This window comes from Chelonoidis abingdonii, chromosome 4 (genome assembly GCF_003597395.2).
Source record: "Chelonoidis abingdonii isolate Lonesome George chromosome 4, CheloAbing_2.0, whole genome shotgun sequence".
Taxonomy (NCBI): Eukaryota; Metazoa; Chordata; order Testudines; family Testudinidae; genus Chelonoidis; species Chelonoidis abingdonii.
In genome coordinates, this window is record NC_133772.1 from 18,844,489 (window position 1) to 18,861,625 (window position 17,137).

Genomic DNA, 17,137 nt, shown 5'->3' on the forward strand with positions numbered 1-17,137 from the left:
TTTTCTCCCTCCACGCATCTGTTTCTACACCTCGCCGTCCCCTTTCACCTCTGCTGATCTACTGCTTTCAGCTAGCGTGCCTGACGAGGAAGGAATGCGAGCCACAAGCAGCAGAGTCACCCTCCAAACTCTTCACAATGTTTAGTCTTTAATTAATCACCAGCTGGCGCTGACACCCCAAGGGAGAAGGGATCCCGAGAAATCAATGGCAGCAACTTCTGAGCTTCAAGGGCCATGTGGACCTCTGCTTCCTTGTGCTGTCCTTTACGCTGGCACAACCGTTCCCTTGAGAGGCCAGCGTTGGCTTGCAAGGGGCATGAGGTGGGCAAGTTCAGTTGCAGGTCCAAACTAATACGTTTGACAGCTGATTAAGTGTGAATAAAACTAGCCACAAAAAGGAGCCCTTTGCTGCACTCCTGAATTATTTGCAAACCATCCTTATCTTTCCAAATTAGCATCCCTTTGTGCTAGCTACTGTATATACACCTAGCGAGAGACACTCTCTGCTCCGAAGAGCTTATAGTCTAAATAGACAACCGATGGGGGCGAAAACAGAGGCCTTCAGAAATTAAGCCACTTGCTGAAGACCCAGCTAATGCATGATACTGCAGAGCCTAGAACCCATAACGCCTAACACAAGGATTAGCACCTTATCCGCTAGACCATGCCACTCTGCAAGAAGCTAGCTAAGCTGTAAAGCAAACCCTGTGGTGCCAAGTCTTGCCACAGGGGTCAATTGACTCAGGCTCATGAGACTAGGGCAGCAAAGCAAAAAAATGTATTGGAGCTGTTTGGCCTTGGGCTGGAGCCTGGGCACTGAAATTTAGCAAGGGCCTCAGAGTTGGGGTTCAAGGCTAAACATCTGCACTGCTAGTTTTAGTTCCACACGAGTCAATTGACCCTGGCTCTGGGACTCAGAGCCGTAGGTTTTTCTCTGCAGTGCAGACAGATCCTGAAGGGCTCTGGACTCACTGAATGGGCGGCACAAACAATTTGATCCCTGTGACCTGTTCATGTCAACAAGTCCCTCTTAGCCACTGGGTCTTGCTTTATAGTGTTCCTTTTGTCAATAGTTTAGAAAGGGTCAATAAATGACAAATGGCCCTTTAACAGTATGTAACAGCCATGAAGTGCATGTGCTGTAGAGGGTTATTGAATTGGCATGTTCTTTGGGGTGGAGAGCCATCTTTTGGTTCTGTATTTGTACAGTACCAGGCACAGTGGGGTCTTGGGACTCCTGTGTGCACCACACCTATAAATGAATACTCATGGACAGGGCTAGTCTTACCAAGGATAGCCAACACCCAAAGCCCTGTAAGGTCAACCCCCCACACACACCTGTGTGTGTCTTCATCAATACTCAGCGATCAGGACTCTTGTGGGTATATTCCAGGCAAAGAGGGGCCCTCACAGACTGCCTGGTGCAGCCTGTTGTTTACCCCACAAACCTTACCCAGGTAGCGTACTGGCCCCAAAAGCATAAAGAATTTGTTTGGTCTCAGTTTATACCAATGAAGATATCAGCATAACAGCAGCATGAGTGGCGTGACCCAGGCTGGAATAGTGGTGGTGCTGGATAGCAGCAGGGCAGGCTGGGGTCAGGGGGAGCAGATTCATCAGTGCAGGGACTTAGGGCTGGACAAGTAGGAAGTGCTTCAGGACAGGGGCAAAGTCCATTTGAAGCATCCCAGGCTGCTCCTGCCTGCAGTCAGTGCTACTAGGCTCTCAGGTTTCATGAGCTCTGTGACCCTAAAAGACCAGGTTCCAGCTCATGCCAATGTCTGCATGTTTCAATTTAACGCTGATCAAAACATAGCTGTAGTTGGTCTGGCACATCTGTGTGTATTGTTAACAGAGATGTTACAATTAGAATGTGTTTAGTCTTTACACTTTATTGAATGCTTGTGAACTGCTGCGTGCATTAAGCTCATTTATACCATTTGTGTGTCACATTGTAAGGTAATATTTGAGCAGGTGTCTTATGAGCCTCTGTGGCTGGGTAAATCACCAGACAGGAGGAAGCCATTAGCTAATGTGACATGCTTGTCTCCAACAGAAGGTTGTTACATCCTGCCCAATGGAAAAGGTTCATTGACACCAGACAGATTATCATGGGATGTTGAAGAGGACAAAAGACCTTTGTGGTTGCCCCCCTTCCCCCAATGAAGAGGAGTCATGCAAGTGGATTCTTTCCATCAGTTGCGTTTGCTATTCAGAGCACAAGGGAGAAGGGGGATAAAAACCTCTAGCAAGAAGGAACTGGGTCTCTGTGCTGCTTGGCGTCTGGGGGGCCAGGTTTACTAGGCATAAACAAGACATCCCCAGTGCTCTGCCTGGGTTAGCCCTAAAGCCCCATTAGAAGCTTCTATAAGAAGCAAGTGTTTTTTCTTTAAACTTGAGTGTAACTTGTTTGTGTGGCGATGTTTACCTGCTGTAACCTTGTAAGTAACTCATTTCCTTTTCCTACTTTACAAATCTTTATATAGTTTATTAAATTGACTATGGGTGTTGTCTTTGATGTGAGATCTAAGGAGCAACTGACCTGGGCTAAGTGACAGGTGCTTTGGGATTGGGAGTAACCTTAATACTGCTGTGATTTTTGGTGTAAGGGATCAGCTATCACAAAGGTGGGCTCACCTGGGTGGCGCACAAGATCGGAGTACTCCATGGGGATTGTGACACTCCATGTTAAGGCTGTTACAGTGTCCAAGGGGTTTACACCTGATAACTGATTGGTGAAATCTAAGTATAGAACTCAGAGCCAATGTGGGGATTGTGCCTGACTTCTTAACAGTCTGCCCTGAGGTTGGGCCTCACGCTCTTGGGTCACGGCAGTCAGCTTTACAAATTCAGAGTGATTTTTTTCTAAACCTGGTGTTTAGAATCTTGCCTTTCATTGCTAACCAGCCATCACTGATTAGCTGACTGATCCATGTCAGACACATCAAGCGCTTCCTTCATCTCTCCTGGCACCATTTCCCTGTGGACCTCCTGCCCGCAAGGCTCCAGCAAAAAAGGCCATTAGAAGCCATTTTAATCCCAGTGCTGGGGCTGGTTGACAGCCTGTCAGGCCAGAGGCCTTGTCTGGCTACAGAGCAGGCAGCATCAAGGCAAGCTGCTCCTGCTCTGCTTTGCCAGCACACCTCATCCCTGCTCTGAGGGAATCCCACATGGGGTGAGAGGACAGGAGCAGATCTAGCCATTTTGCTGCAGCTGCCAAGCCAGGAACCCCCAAACGGCCAGAGCAGAGCCGAAAAATAAAAGAGCTCTGGGCTGTGACACCTGCTGGAAGTTGGTACCCCAGGCAACCACACCCCTCGCCTGCCCCTAGAGCCGGCCCTGAGAGAGGCTGGCTCTGTCTCCATGGCCCAACCTATCCTTTGCCCCTCAGCATCCATTGGGATGAGAGAGGAATCAGGCAGTTTGTACTTCAATGGAACCTCTTCAACTGCAACCCGTTCAGTCCACTAGTGCAGTCAAGGCCCTCGCCTCACTCATTTCCAGGCCAAAAAGGACCCTCATGAGCATCTAGTCTGACTTCCTGCAAAACACAGGCCAGGGACCCTCCCCCTGAAATTCCTGGAGCGACAGTGGTTGGTTGAACTGGAGCACATCTTTCAGAAAGCGAGTCAGGGTGGAAGTTGCAACCACTCCAGTGTCTCAGGGTATGTCTGGAGGTCTAAATTCCAGCTCGAGGAGCCATACCGATGCCAACTCTGATCTGTGTGGCAACCCCAAGCGTCACAGACAGGTATGTAGTTGGGGGAGCTAGCCCCTCTCACACCACTATGGCTACATTCTATTTTTAGCACATTAGCTTGCTCAGAGCTAGTGTGGGTATGTCTCAGTGAGCTGGGGACCAAAATGTAGAGGTGCCCTCAAAAGCCATTGAAATTTATGCTTCTAAATCACTTGGCTACATTTGAAAAATTCCACCTATGAACTTGAATTTCACACCTTCACATGCTGGAGAATCCACTGCATCCTAGGTACACTGTATGGCTTTTCGGTTTTAATGGAAAAACACCAGTAAAATACCCCAGTACAAAAACAAACAAAAACATGATGTTTATTGGATAAACACTAGAACTGGTTATTTGTAGCTAAGGGCTTGTAACGCAGACTACAATGTTGTGATTTCTAGAGCTCACAGACGCGTGGTGCATTAATTGATCCGTGTGTCCCCCTATTGGTGGTGGGCACTAAAGGTTTCCTATGGCATTTCAACATAGTGCTGGGTGAAACTATACTGTGTTAAAGTACACAAGGGAACATTACAAAGCAATGACTCACTACAGTATATACTGCTGTAATGAGCAATGTATATAATATACAAGGAAAGTCTTGCGTCCTCCCAGATTTTTGGATATCTTCATAAATCTCAGTTATCAACACCACCTCACCCCATGAAATTAACAAACCCTAAAGAACAAAAGCCCTATTAATAAACCTCCCTTAAAAATGTGCATCTTATTTCTAGCCTGAATGTATCTCATTTCAGCTTCCAGCCACTGGATCTTGTTCTGCTTTTGTCTGGTAGATTAAAGAGCCCTTTCATAGAAGAAACCTTTTCTCCACACAGGTACTTATTGACTGCGATCAAGTCACCTCTTCACCTTTTTGATAAGCCAAAGAGCCTCCCTTGAGCTAGCCATCGACATGCACCAATAAAAGAAAAAAGCTGAGTGCAAAACCATGGTCTTTTATTAGAAAGTTCCTCGTATAAAAATGATCATGCTCTACACTTTTCATCGAATAATTCATAAACATCCAGGCACTGAACTTAGGGGTTTTTTTGTTGGGTTTTTTTTTGATTGGTCAGTACATAAAGCAGACATAATTCAGTCCATATGGTCATCACATACATCAATTGTACCATCTATAGAAATCAGCATTTTGAACACAGTCTAGATTTTATTTAATTTTTTGTTATTTTTTTAAAAAAACTTTAATTTTTTTTGCAACACATAGAACTTGGTAGGAGAAAAAGAGAGAGAGAGAGAGAAAGTGAAGAGAGGCAGAGGAAGAAGAGAACAAAAGAAAAATGCAAAATGAACGAGAGAGAGAGAAAGATTCTTCACAACCACAAACGATCTCACAAATTGTGGAAAAGGGAAAAGGTATCTGCAATTTATTTTATTTGTCCAAAATACAGAAAAAAATCCCCCAAAAGATTTATTAAAGTCTGTCACCTCTGCCCCACTGTACGTGCACCCTAGTCGGTTGTTCCTCTTCCTCCTCCCGAGAGGCGTGTGTTTTGACGGTTGGTTGGTTGGTTTTTTGGTGACGTTAATGGCCATCTTCCCAAGCAGCATCATCCACCAGCCCAGCCAGTAGAATGAGGCACCTGCAATGCCCTCTTCCAATCGGATCCAACTTCCTCACCCCTCAACTTCCTGCGATGAGCAAGTCGACTCAGCTCTCCAGCTTCGCCTCCTCCTCCCCAGCAACTCATCCCGGGGTGGTTATGATCAGCTGGAGTTAAATTGCATGGTTGCTATAGCTGACGTAAGTCTGTTTGGTAGCCAGAGCTAGAAGGAGAAAGAAACCACATATGTATCATTAATGAAGCCTTCCCGTACTGCGACCTTGAACCAACCTTCACGCCACTAGAGCTTGGGTGGGAATATGAGATAAGGCTCAGTCTCTGCAATGGTGCTGGAACAATTTTTATAGTGGGGGTGCTGAAGGCAGAAACCATGTATTTGAGTTGTAATCGCTACTTCAAGCTAGGGGGTGCGGTAGCTCCCCTAGTTCCAGCATCTATGTGTCTCTGAAGACTGTCAGGCAGATACAACCAGCTGCATCCAGGGTCAATTCTGCAGCTCCATGCAAAGGCAGTGAGCCACGGCCTAGATTGCAGAAGTGCTCAGCTCCCACTGGACCCAAGGAAAGTCTCAGGTGTTCAGCACCTCCGCAAAGCAGGCTATTAGGCCCCAGTTCTACAAGGCCCAAGACACAGGGGGGAGACCTCCTACCTCCACCTGCCCCACACAGGATGCAGAAGGTGGAGTCTCAGGGCTGCCGAAGATGGGGAAAGAATAAGTTGAGCATCCAGAACAGGTGCCTGTGATTTTGGAGGGAAGAGTGGAGGGAAGTTTCATCGGAAACAGGACGAAGGGGGGATCCCGAGATATACTCTAGCCACTGATAGAGAGATGTCCTGACTCCCTGGGGATCTCAAGCCACAGAGCTCACAGCCAGCAGGAGGCAGTTGGTATGTAATCCTCATGGCACTGGTTTGTGAGCAGCAAACATGCTAGCCCTGGTGGAATCCACAGAAGCAGAGACAGACTTCCTGCAGCCGGTGGTTCGAAAACCTTGCCTGAACAAATCCTGACTACAGATAATCGGGCCATCTCTGGGTGTTCAGGTCTGGCTAGACTAGGGAAACGTGCACTGGCAGCAGTTGTGGCAATGAGGTTACACCTGTGGAAACCCCTAATGCAGGCACAGTGCACCCAGGCAACTCAGGGCTTGCACCACGCACAACTTGCCACCTCCTCACATCAAGTTGTAAGAGGCACCAGTGGCGGTTCCGCCTTACACCGGGCCAGCTCATCCATGTGGGTGTAGAAAACAACAAACCCAGAAGAGCGAATGCCTTAGGCAAACGGCCTGCGTTGCAGGACAGTGGAGCTTGAATGGCGACTGGAGTCAATGGGCCTCCTTCTCAGCCCATCTGCTCCTTGCGTAGTCAGATACAACAACACAACGTGCAAGAGAACTGTACCCTGTTGGCAGAACTGTAACTAGGTATTTTTGCGCCCGAGCCAAGAATATAAAATTGCGCCCTCCCCCAGGGTCGGCTCTTAGGTGGCAATTTGGCGGCAGGTCTCTCAGTCCCTCTCAGAGGGAAGGGCCTGCTGCCAAATTGCTGCTGAAGAATGAATGAAGGGGCGGTGGTAGAACCTGTGATTTTTGGGGCGGGGGTCAATGCATGATTAAGATAGGTAGCAGATGCTGGATATCAGTAGTGGCCACTAGAGATTAGCAAGTGTTCTGAGAATGCTGGGAGTTCAGGTTTGCAGGGCAGGATCAGGGGTGGCAGGTTTGTAGAAATTTTGGTGGTGTCCAAAACCCACCCCCACCCAAACTGTGCCCCCCACCACCCGCCCAAGGCTCTGGGAGGGATTTTGGGTGAGAGAGGAGGTCTGGGGTGCAGGCCCTAGGCTGGGGTAGGGGATTGGGGTGCAGGCTCTGGGAGGGAGTTTGGGGATGGGAGGGAGTGCAGAGGGATGGGGAGCAGGGGTGAGGGCTGTGAGTTGTGGCTGCAGATGAGGGGTTTGGAGTGTGGGGAAGCTCAGGGTGAGAGTTGGGGTGAGGGCTTTGTCTGGGACTAGGGATGAGGTGTTTGTGGTGCTGGAGGGGCTCGGGCAGAGGGTTAGGGTGTGGGGGGATGAGCATGGGTGGCAAGTTATATACCCACGTGGTGCCCAGGCACCAGCAATATTCAAAGCCCAGGGGCCCAGCTCCACCAATGTTTGGGGCCGGGTCTCCCCACCTCGGCCCCACCTGCTGTCCTCCCCGCGCCTCCTCCAAGTATCCCCCGGCTCCCCCTTGCTGGCCCTGTGCATCTCCCTTGCCTGGAGGGAGCAGAGTGTTCCTACCTCTTCCCTGCAGCTCCATGCTTCCTCCCTGCAGAAACTGTTGCCGCAGGGTCCTAGTGCCCCCCATGTCGACTGCCATGGCAGACTGACTCTGAGCCTGCCCTTCCACCTCAGACCCTTCCCTTTTCTGGTGGGACCCTCCACCAGCAAAGCCCCACCACCACCCCAGTCACTGCTCCTGCCCCATGCTGGGCAAGGAGGCAGCCCCATCCGTCACCCCCAGGGAGGCTACAGTCAGGGGCAACAGCAGGGGAGGAGGTGCACGCAGCACCCCCTGGCACCCACCACGGGGGAGGCGAGGGAGATTCCTGACCTGAGTGGGGCCCAAGGAGCACATGCAGTGACAGTGGTTGGGGTGAGTGTGCTGCTGGGGGGGGCAAGTGTGCTGCTGGGGGGGGTGGGAAAGGGGGCCTGCTCCCCCAGAGCTCGCTGCTGCCAGCTGGGAAAGGGCTGGGGGGAGTCCTCTTCTCTGTCCCCTGTCCTGGAGAAGCCTGCCTGCACCCCAAACTCATCCCCAGTTCTGCCCCACCCCAGAGCCCATACCCCCCGTCAAAGCTTTCATCCCCCCACCGCTCCCTCAATCCTCTACCCTAGCCCTGAGTCCCTCCAACACCCCAAATGCCGTATCCCCAGTCCCAGCCAGAGCCCTCATCCCCCTGCACTCCAACCCTCTGATTTAGCCCTGAGCCCCTCCAGCACCACAAACCCCTCATCTCCAGCCCCAGATAGAACCGTCACACCCCTCTGCACCACAACCCTCTGCCCTAGCCCTGAGCCCCTCCCACACCCCAAACACCTTATCCCCATCCCAGACAGAGCCCTCATTCCACCACACCCTGACCCTCTGATCTAGCCCTGAGTCTCTCCCACACCCCAAACCCCTCATCCCCAGACCCAGCCAGAGCCCTCACCCCCCAGATTCCTACTGTTGCCCAGAGCCCCTCCCATATCCCAAACCCCTCATTCCCAGCCCCAGACAGATCTCTCACCCACTACACCCCTACCACATCCCAAACCCCTCATCTTCAGCCCCAGCCAGAGCCCTCATCCCCCTGCACCCTAATTCTCTGCCCCAGCCCTTAGCTCCCTCCTGCATCATGAATACCTCATCCCCAGCCCCACCCCACAGCTCTCACCCCACATCCCAACCTTCTGCCATAGCCCTGAGCTCCCTCCCACACTCCAAATCTCTCATCCCCAGCCCCACCACTGCATCCCCTCCCTCCCCGAGCCTGCACCCCCTCCCTCCACACCCCCTCCCATCCCCAAACTCCCTCTCAGCACCTGCACCTCTCCTGCACCTCAGACTTCCTCCCCCACCCAAACTCCCTCCCAGAGCCTTGAAGCAGGTGGGGGGCGGAGTTTGGGGGGGGAAAGTTGGGGTGGGGGCACCACCAAAATTTCTACAAACCTGCCACCCATGGGGATGAGGGCTCTGGCTGGGACTGAGACTATGGTGTTTGGGGTGCTGGAGGGGCTCAGGGCTCGGACAGAGGGTTGAGGGTGCGATGAGGGGGGTGAAAGCTCTGACTAGGGGGTATGGGCTCTGGGGTGGGGCAGGGCTGGGGATGAGTTTGGGGTGCAGGCAGGCTGCTCCGAGACAAGGGACAGAGAGGAGGATTCCCTCCAGCCCTTTCCCTGCCAGCAGCGGTGAGCTCTGGGGGAGGAGCCCTCCTTTCCTGCCCCCCAAGCAGCCCACTCACCCCCACCACTGTCACTGCATGTGCTCCTTGGGCCCCACTCAGGTCCAGGAATCTCCCTCATCTCCCCCTTAGTGGGTTCTGGGGGGAGCTGCGTGCACCTCCTCCCCTGCTGTTGCCCCTGACTGTAGCCTCCCTGGGGGTGAGGGATGGGGCTGCCTCCTTGCCCAGCATGGGGCAGGAACGATGAGTGCAGGTGGGGGGAGCTGTGCTACTGGAGGGTCCCATTGGAAAATGAAAGGGTCTGAGGTGGAAGGACAGGCTCAGTCAGTCTGCTCTGGCAGTTGATGTGGGGGGCACTAGGACCCTGCGGCAGCAGTTGCTGCACGGAGCTGAAGTGGCGGGGGGGGAAGCAAGTCAGGGCCGGGGGACACTCGGTGGCGGGGTGGGAAATCACCTCGGTTATAGCTATCTCTGTGCCTCCCAGCGGCTTTTTTTCCTTCACCACTTTCTGCGCCCCTGGGCTTTTTGTGCCTGAGGCAAGTGCCTCAGTCGCCTCGCCCTTGTTACAGCACTGCCGCTAGGCATGGGTGGAAGGGCGGCAGAGAATCAGGCCCAATAGGATCAGCACCTCTGACAATGAGCCGCTTGGTCTCCAAGTGCTGATCCATGACAAAAGTCCAGGAATCTTAAACTCCTTCAGCGAACATCAGTCTCTTAGTTTTAGGCCAAGCCCCCAAGACAAGGGTGTTTTAAAAGGAGTCCAGGCTGGCAGCTTTAGCCAACCATTTAAAGAAGTCATGCACCCAAATACCTTTTAACCCATAGGGCCCTGTTATTAACAAGCTAAATTGAGTGAGGTGCTTTGAAAAATGAATATTACTATTTCTCATTTATATTACCCTAATGCCTAGGAGCCCCACTCACTGCCCAGGACTCCATTGTGCTAGGGGCTGGACAAACAGAACGAGAAGTAGCACCGCCTATGTATGAATATCTTCGAAAGCCCTGTAAAGTGCTTCGTCAGATTATTAATATTAGCAGCCAGAGCAGAAAGGCTCATCTCAGATTTAGGCTCTTATGAGAACTGAAGCTGGAGCAGACCCACTAGAAGAGCCAATATACTGCTCGTTGTGAGGCCTGCTGGGCAGAGTAAGTGGGGAGGGAGCTCCTAACTCTCCTGTGTGAGCCACTGGCATTACTAAAGATCACACGGAGGTGAGGCATGAAAACAGCTGCTCCTCCCACTCCTGTGCAGGTGTGCAGGGAGTGAGTGGGCAGCAGTAGAGAGTGGGCAAATCCTTGGTTCCATCGTATCCCTCCCCTCCCTAAACACACCAGCAAAAGCAGCAGAACTGGAACCCGGAGTCAGAAGTCAGCAAACAGCTGCTCTTGGACAATCAGGCTCATCCTGAGCAATTCATCTCTCTCCCCACCTCCACCTCGGGGGTAACATACATTGAACTATGAATGATTTCCAAAGAAAAGGCAAACGATTTCCCAGGCTGGTCTCAGGGCACCAGAGTTCATATGAGTCACTCGTAATTAAATAGACATTTCCCAGTGGGAACCTGCCTCTTTTATGGTAATGGATTAACCTCATGGGGACAGAGAAAGCCCCTCCCTCCTCAACTCCCCATCCCTCCTGTATTGGCCCCGTTGAAGTTCCAGTGTGAACACATGGGCCAGATTCTCAGTTACTCTACGGAGCTTTAATGCTGCTCTGATGGCTTGAATAGGTAAAATTGGATCCCTGAGAAACCGCCCCTCCCCTTGGGCTCCGCTCCAGCTGGTATAGAGATGGTGTAAGGACGCTACCTCAGCCCTGCTTCCAGCTCCCAGCATTGTGGATGGATCAGGGACATGGTCAGAATCCCCGGCAGTCTGGCTGTTCTCTGCTTCTCAGGGCCCAGAGGCTGCTGTAATTTATACCAGGAGCTAGGCAAGGCTCCACATGGCCCCAGAATATGGGGGGCACAAAGGTGGCTTAAATCCACTTTTGCTCTCCCCTCTCTCCACTTCAAAAGCAGGAATGGGGTAGCTGAGTAGCAAGCCCTATAACTCTGTGGGATCATCTCTGGGGCCAGGCAAAGCTCCGGGAGCGGTTTTGGTTTCTGCAATACCCTGAAAATTGGGATTTGGTCTTGAAAGAACCAAACTCTACGTGCTTTGACCCTGGGGTCCATCTTCACTGAACCCCCTTTAGGTATCAGGATGGGGCTTAGGGGGTTCTCCCCAGGTCTGGAACATCGCGACTAGAGAGAGGCTGGATCAGAGCTTTCAAGCTGAACTTTGGGGAAGTTCCCAGGTGCTTCTGGATCCAAATTTTGCAGACAGCACCCAGACCTGTATTGCAAATGGGCCCAGGTCTGAGCTATGTGTGAGAAACCCGGCTGGAAAGCAGGCCTCTGACCAGGTGGCAGGGTGTGTGACTCGCTTGTTGAGCTGCCCTGCTAGCAGAGTAAGAGACCTGCCTACAGCTGGTGAGTCAGTTTTGCTGCCTCATGCTGGCAGATGAAGCCTGTAACTCCATCAGCACAGGGGAGAGACAGGGCAAGCGGCCCTTGGGTCAGAAGGAACCAGAGACAAAGACAGAGAGATCCTGCAGGGAGCCCTAGGAACTGTCATGCTTGGGGAGAGGTTCTATTGCAAGCTGAGTTCCCAATATAGCCAAACCAGGGCCGGTGCTACCATTTAGGCAGCCTAGGCAATCGCCTAGGGCGCCAGGATTATTCGGGGGGTGACACTTTGCCGGCGGAGCGGCAGGCGGCTCCGGTTGACCTGCCTCAGGCATGCCTGCGGAGGGTCCATTGGTCCGCGGCTCCAGTGGAGCTGCCACAGTCATGCCGGCGGGCGGTCCACGGGAGCCGCGCGAGCAGCCAACCGTCTGCAGGCATGACTGCGGCAGCTCCACCCGAGCCACAGACCAACAGACCCTCCGCAGGAATGACCACGGCAGCTCCACTGGAGCCGCGGGATCAGCGCGGGCGGCGGCGAAATAGCCGTGCGCCTAGGGCGCAAGGAACCCTAGCGCCGGTCCTGAGCCAAACGGGGTGAGTTTGGTCTTAGACAGCAAGTGCAAACCTTATCTGGAGCAGGGCAGGGATGGCGCCTGCTCATGAGATCAAAACTAAAAGCCACAAAAACTAGGACCATTTGGATTTAGATCTGGATTCTGGACCCCCAAGTTGCATGGCAGCGCTTAGAGGCAGGAGCGCTGCCAGCTTTTCTGGCACCCTAGGCGACGGAAGGTCCCGTCCCCAAAATACTGACGACAACCGGGGCAGCTGAAGATCCAGCAGCCACGGTCACTGCCCCCCAAATGTTAGCAACCTAGGAGACCACCTACATCGCCTAATGGGTTGCACTGGCCCTGCTTAGAGGCCAAGTTCCCTTTGTGCTAGGCCCTGTACAAACACATGACAATGAGATGGTCTCTGACCCACAGTGCTAACAATCTCTGTTAGTTCGGCAGTGTTTGGATCCAGGGTTTTGACTGGGACAACTCTGGAGATGGAGAGCCTGGTTTTCCTCTGACTAACACTGGTGTAAAGCAGGAATAATGCCACTTCAATCAATGATGTTGCCCTGTTGTTAAACTGGTGTAAGTGAAAGCAGCACCAGGCCCACAAACATGGTCAAGATCCATAGCTCAGACCCATGGTTTTGGTTCTGATCCATCTCCAGTGCATGGGATGGCACCAAAACCTGGACTTCCAAACGTGGAAGGAGTTTGGTTCTGACTATTGCAACTCTGGGCGCGATCCTCAGCAGGTGTAAACCAACAGAGTTCCACTGACTTGGACAGAGTGATGTTGATTTATTTACCCCAGCCAGGGATCTGGTCCTTTCTCAAACCCCTTCTTTTGAAAGCTAGGGATGTAGATGGCACTGTAAACAGATCTCTTTATGGAACAAACTGGAGGCTATTTATTTGTCCTGTAAATGATGAGAGAGAGAGGATGAAGTGTGTGACCTGCTCTGTATTTCTAGAGGGATTCTAATTAGAAGAGGGTCTGTGGAAGAGTGAGATTAGTTTCATATGAATTTGCCCCGGTACAAGCCCTCACTTACAGTTTTAAGGGGAAATATCTCCAGCTGGAGGAAGCTGGAGCTGACCCTTCGTTTGGAGAAGATCAGAGCTAGCGGACAAGCCTCCTGCTCCTTTGTCAGTTTCAAAAGCCTAAGCATCAGCCTTCCACTCTCCCTCTGATCTGTTTCAAAACTCTGACAGAGGTGGGGCTTGTGCAGTAATGGCCAGAGCCAAGGCAGGGAGCCTAAAGCCAAAGCCTTAACACTGAGGGGAGTTTGAGCAGTGGGGGAGCGTGCCAGTGCTGGAATTGGTCAGATGGAAGGAGGGGAGGATACAAACGCAGACGGAGAGCAGGGGGCTTGTATCACCCCACGCAGCTCAGATTCAGTGCTTGTCTCTCCTGTCCCAGGACAACCAACCTAAAGTAGGGTAAAGTCAGGGTGCAGCTCCCCACTCACTCAGTAACCAGGATCACCTTAATATCAGGCTCCAGCTAGCATGTGAGTGGGTGCCAGCACATGGCCTGGTTTCCCCTGACGGCTTGTCTACAGGGACTGAACCCGGGACCTTTACATAAAAACAAGAACCCCCAACCTTCTGGCTGCTGCCTGAGCTAAAGGGCCAAGTCTATCAGCATGGTGGGCTTAGCACGTTCAGAAACCTCTTATGTAGTCTGGCCACTAGTGGGGAACAAAGACATGCTTGGCCAGTGCGTTAGATCTCCAGGTCGAGATGTGCCCTGTACTGCCCAGCAACCTAAACCGCGAGCAGCTCAGTAAACGTATGCAGCCCTCAAGAGCCCTACAGTGTGACCTACAACTATCGGGTCCAGCTAAACTCGGGGGTGGTTCAAAGCACAAAGTCGCTGCTGCTGGTTCCCACTCGCTTGCCACAAACACAAGTAAATATTAGGGCCTGCACATTTACAATTGATTCAAAATGTATATATGTAAACGGATATGCAAATCTGGTGCAGCCCTCCGCTCCTTGAATGTTGCCACCATAATCCTCAGTGAATGGGTGCAACCATTCATAAACAAAGAGGGGAGCACACAGAGACACCATGGAAAAATTCATGAGCGCTCCAGCCCATAAAACACTGGAGAGGAGCAAATCCCCCTCACCACCTGCCCCCAGCCCCTCTGGGAGGCAAAGCTGGTGACAGCAGGCACAGGGTCAGGAGAGGATGGTCACAGACTACAGGCTCCATTTTCAGACCCATCTTAAATAGCCCCCCCTCCATTTTGGTTCCTGACATTTTGTAGGTGCAGTTTAGGTCATTTAGATGCATAGATTAGACAGACCAGAGAGAGGGAGAAATTCCTTGAATACTAAAGACAGATAGGCAGACACCTAGATACCAGAAGACATCTAGGTACTACAGACAGACCGAAGCACCTTCTTTCCAGGTCTAGATAGGCTCATAGTCAACCCAATTGCATGATCAGAGCAGATTATGCTCTGGGGCCACATATTATAAATGCATTAAAAAACAGATTGTTTTTAAAAACCCAGCCTTAAGTCTTCCTTATTTATCCACAGTGATTTCCCATGACCTCCCCCACCCTGTGCGTGGTTAAGGCTGTGCTGATATCACTGCCCACTGGTTGGCGGCTTTAGGGTGTCTGAGATGCATGATGGCAATTAATCCCTGAGGGGCATACATCCGGCCCTCGCTCCCTCTCAGCCTTCCCAGGATTTCCTCACCCTCTCCCTCCAGCAGCTCCGGCAGATTGTGGCAGTCAGAGACTTATTTATTTATTTCTCTCCCACCCCTCCATCCAGTGCCGGTGCATCCTTGACAAATGAACCTTATTGAAGATTTCAGACGCTGTTATCCTCAGATAACAATTAGATGGGCCATAAGAAATTAGAGCTGACAGCGCTATTTGTTAGCTGCAATGTTTTCATAGCCAATCTGCTTGCAATCAAGCCCTGTAAATTATTTATTCTGTTGTTTATTTAAAGATACGTGACCTGCCAGTGACAGAATGAAAAACAGCCCTTCCCTTCCCGTGGTTGACAACTCTACAGTTGCTCCCGTCCCTCAAATTAATAATGCAATCGGCTTCCTGAGACTGTTCCTGACACGCTGCGGTGCCAGCTTTCTATTCAGGCTGAGCATCCACATTCCAAATGCAAGATGCATTGGCGCCTGAGATACTGCAGAACAGAGCCTTGCCTCTCGCTGCTGTGTGCTTCCACCGGCCAGCTGATAGATACAGCTGGCAGGGCCTCCCATTGCCCACCACCTCAAAGCATAGGGAGGAAAGTGAACTGGGATCAGTTCCTGGCTCCTGTGTAATCCTGTCACTTCATCGCTCTGTGCCTCAGTTCCCCCTCTGTAAAATGGGGTAATAATTCTGTCTGGTTTATTTAAACTGTCAGCTCTTTGGGGTAGGGACTGTCTCTTACTATAGGTCTGCAGAGGGTACAGTGGGGCCCAGCTTTTGGTTGGTTTCCATAATACAACTCCCCCATAAAACAGATCAGCATGGTTTGGGGGTGAAAGAGCTGAGAGGGAGCAGGGATAGGAGTGAGAACAGGCACTGAGAGTCTGGACTTTTGGATTCTGTTTCTACTTCTGCTACTGATGCACTGTGTAGCCTGAGGGAGAGTCAACCTCTCGGTGCCTCTGTTAAATGAGTACCTGATCACCTAACGCAGTGGGGTGGTGGGAGGGTTATTTACGAAGTGATTGTCTGGGGCTTTGAAATCCTTGAGTTAAACAGGCTATATCAGTGCTAAGTATTGTTATTGCTCTGACAATAGCATCTCTGAAAGGGGTAAGTCAGGCCAACCCAATGGAACAGCAACATCTTAGGAGCAACTGCTGAATAGTGAGATGTAGTCCAGTGACATTGGGCCCCAGATTGATATAGTTCAGAGGATCCAGATTGGGGTGATCCAAGATATTAGTGTAATACACAGAGGAGCCACTAGAGGGAGACATGATCGCACACACTTTGTGCCTCCTCCTGTTGTTGCTGCAGACTGAGAACTAAAGGACAGGCAGCTTCTGGAGTCAGGTATTGTGTAGCTCCTGAAACCCCCGGATCTCCTAGTCCTTTGTACAGGCAAGAATGCAGAGAGAGGCACAAAAGCCAAAGGAACTCTGCAGTGGGTGATGAGTCACAAACCAGTTAAATGGACTGTGGAGGGAGTCAAAGGTGGACAGAGAAAAGAACAAAGAAGTCCATTGAAAGGAGTTCTGATACCTCAGTGATGAGAGGGGTACAAAACCGCACAGAACAGAACAGAACAGAACAAAAAAGAATGGCCCTTACTGCAACAAAACAAATCTCGTCTGTGGGACTTTGGTGGCTGCAGGCGCAGCGGCGTGAAGAAAAGATCAGAGAGATCTGAGCACAAGGGGAACTTGGGACCAATCCAAAACCACTCATGGGGAAATCACATGGACAACTCTACCATCAGTTAGCACTAATTAAGGCATCCTGGCCAAGCCTCCTCTCAGACTCTAACGTGGAAGGGGAATGAGCAGAAGCCATGGAGAAAAGAAGGTACAGATAACAGAACCCAAAGGGGGGCAAAATTGATATATCTGTTTAAAGCACTTAGAGAGGGGGGAGGTAGGTAGATAGATATTGCAGGTATGACAGACAGACACATTACATGATAGATAGATAGATAGATAGATAGATATAGTGAAATGAAAAACAAACCATGAAATTGCATGAAAACATATTTATGGTTTCTATCCTGGTTATGTTGCAACCACAAATTTCACCTCTCGTGAAATGTTAGCGAATTGGCAGGTTTCTCACCCAAACACAGGAAGATTCCATTCCCTGGATATTTTCCTGTGAAAATTTTGCCCCAGTGGGATGTCACAT

General features: G+C 51.2%; 1 protein-coding gene across 1 annotated transcript in view; it reads right to left on the reverse strand.

Annotated features, from left to right (window-relative positions):
* Positions 1–4,707: 4,707 nt before the first annotated feature.
* The window catches only part of GRM4 (glutamate metabotropic receptor 4), a 223,019-nt gene continuing 210,589 nt past the window's right edge, over positions 4,708–17,137 (reverse strand). Inside the window, exon 11 of the mRNA XM_032768742.2 lies at positions 4,708–5,531. Coding sequence (XP_032624633.1) covers positions 5,482–5,531 — 50 coding nt within the window. The 3' untranslated portion in view covers positions 4,708–5,481. The remainder of the gene's footprint in view (positions 5,532–17,137) is intronic.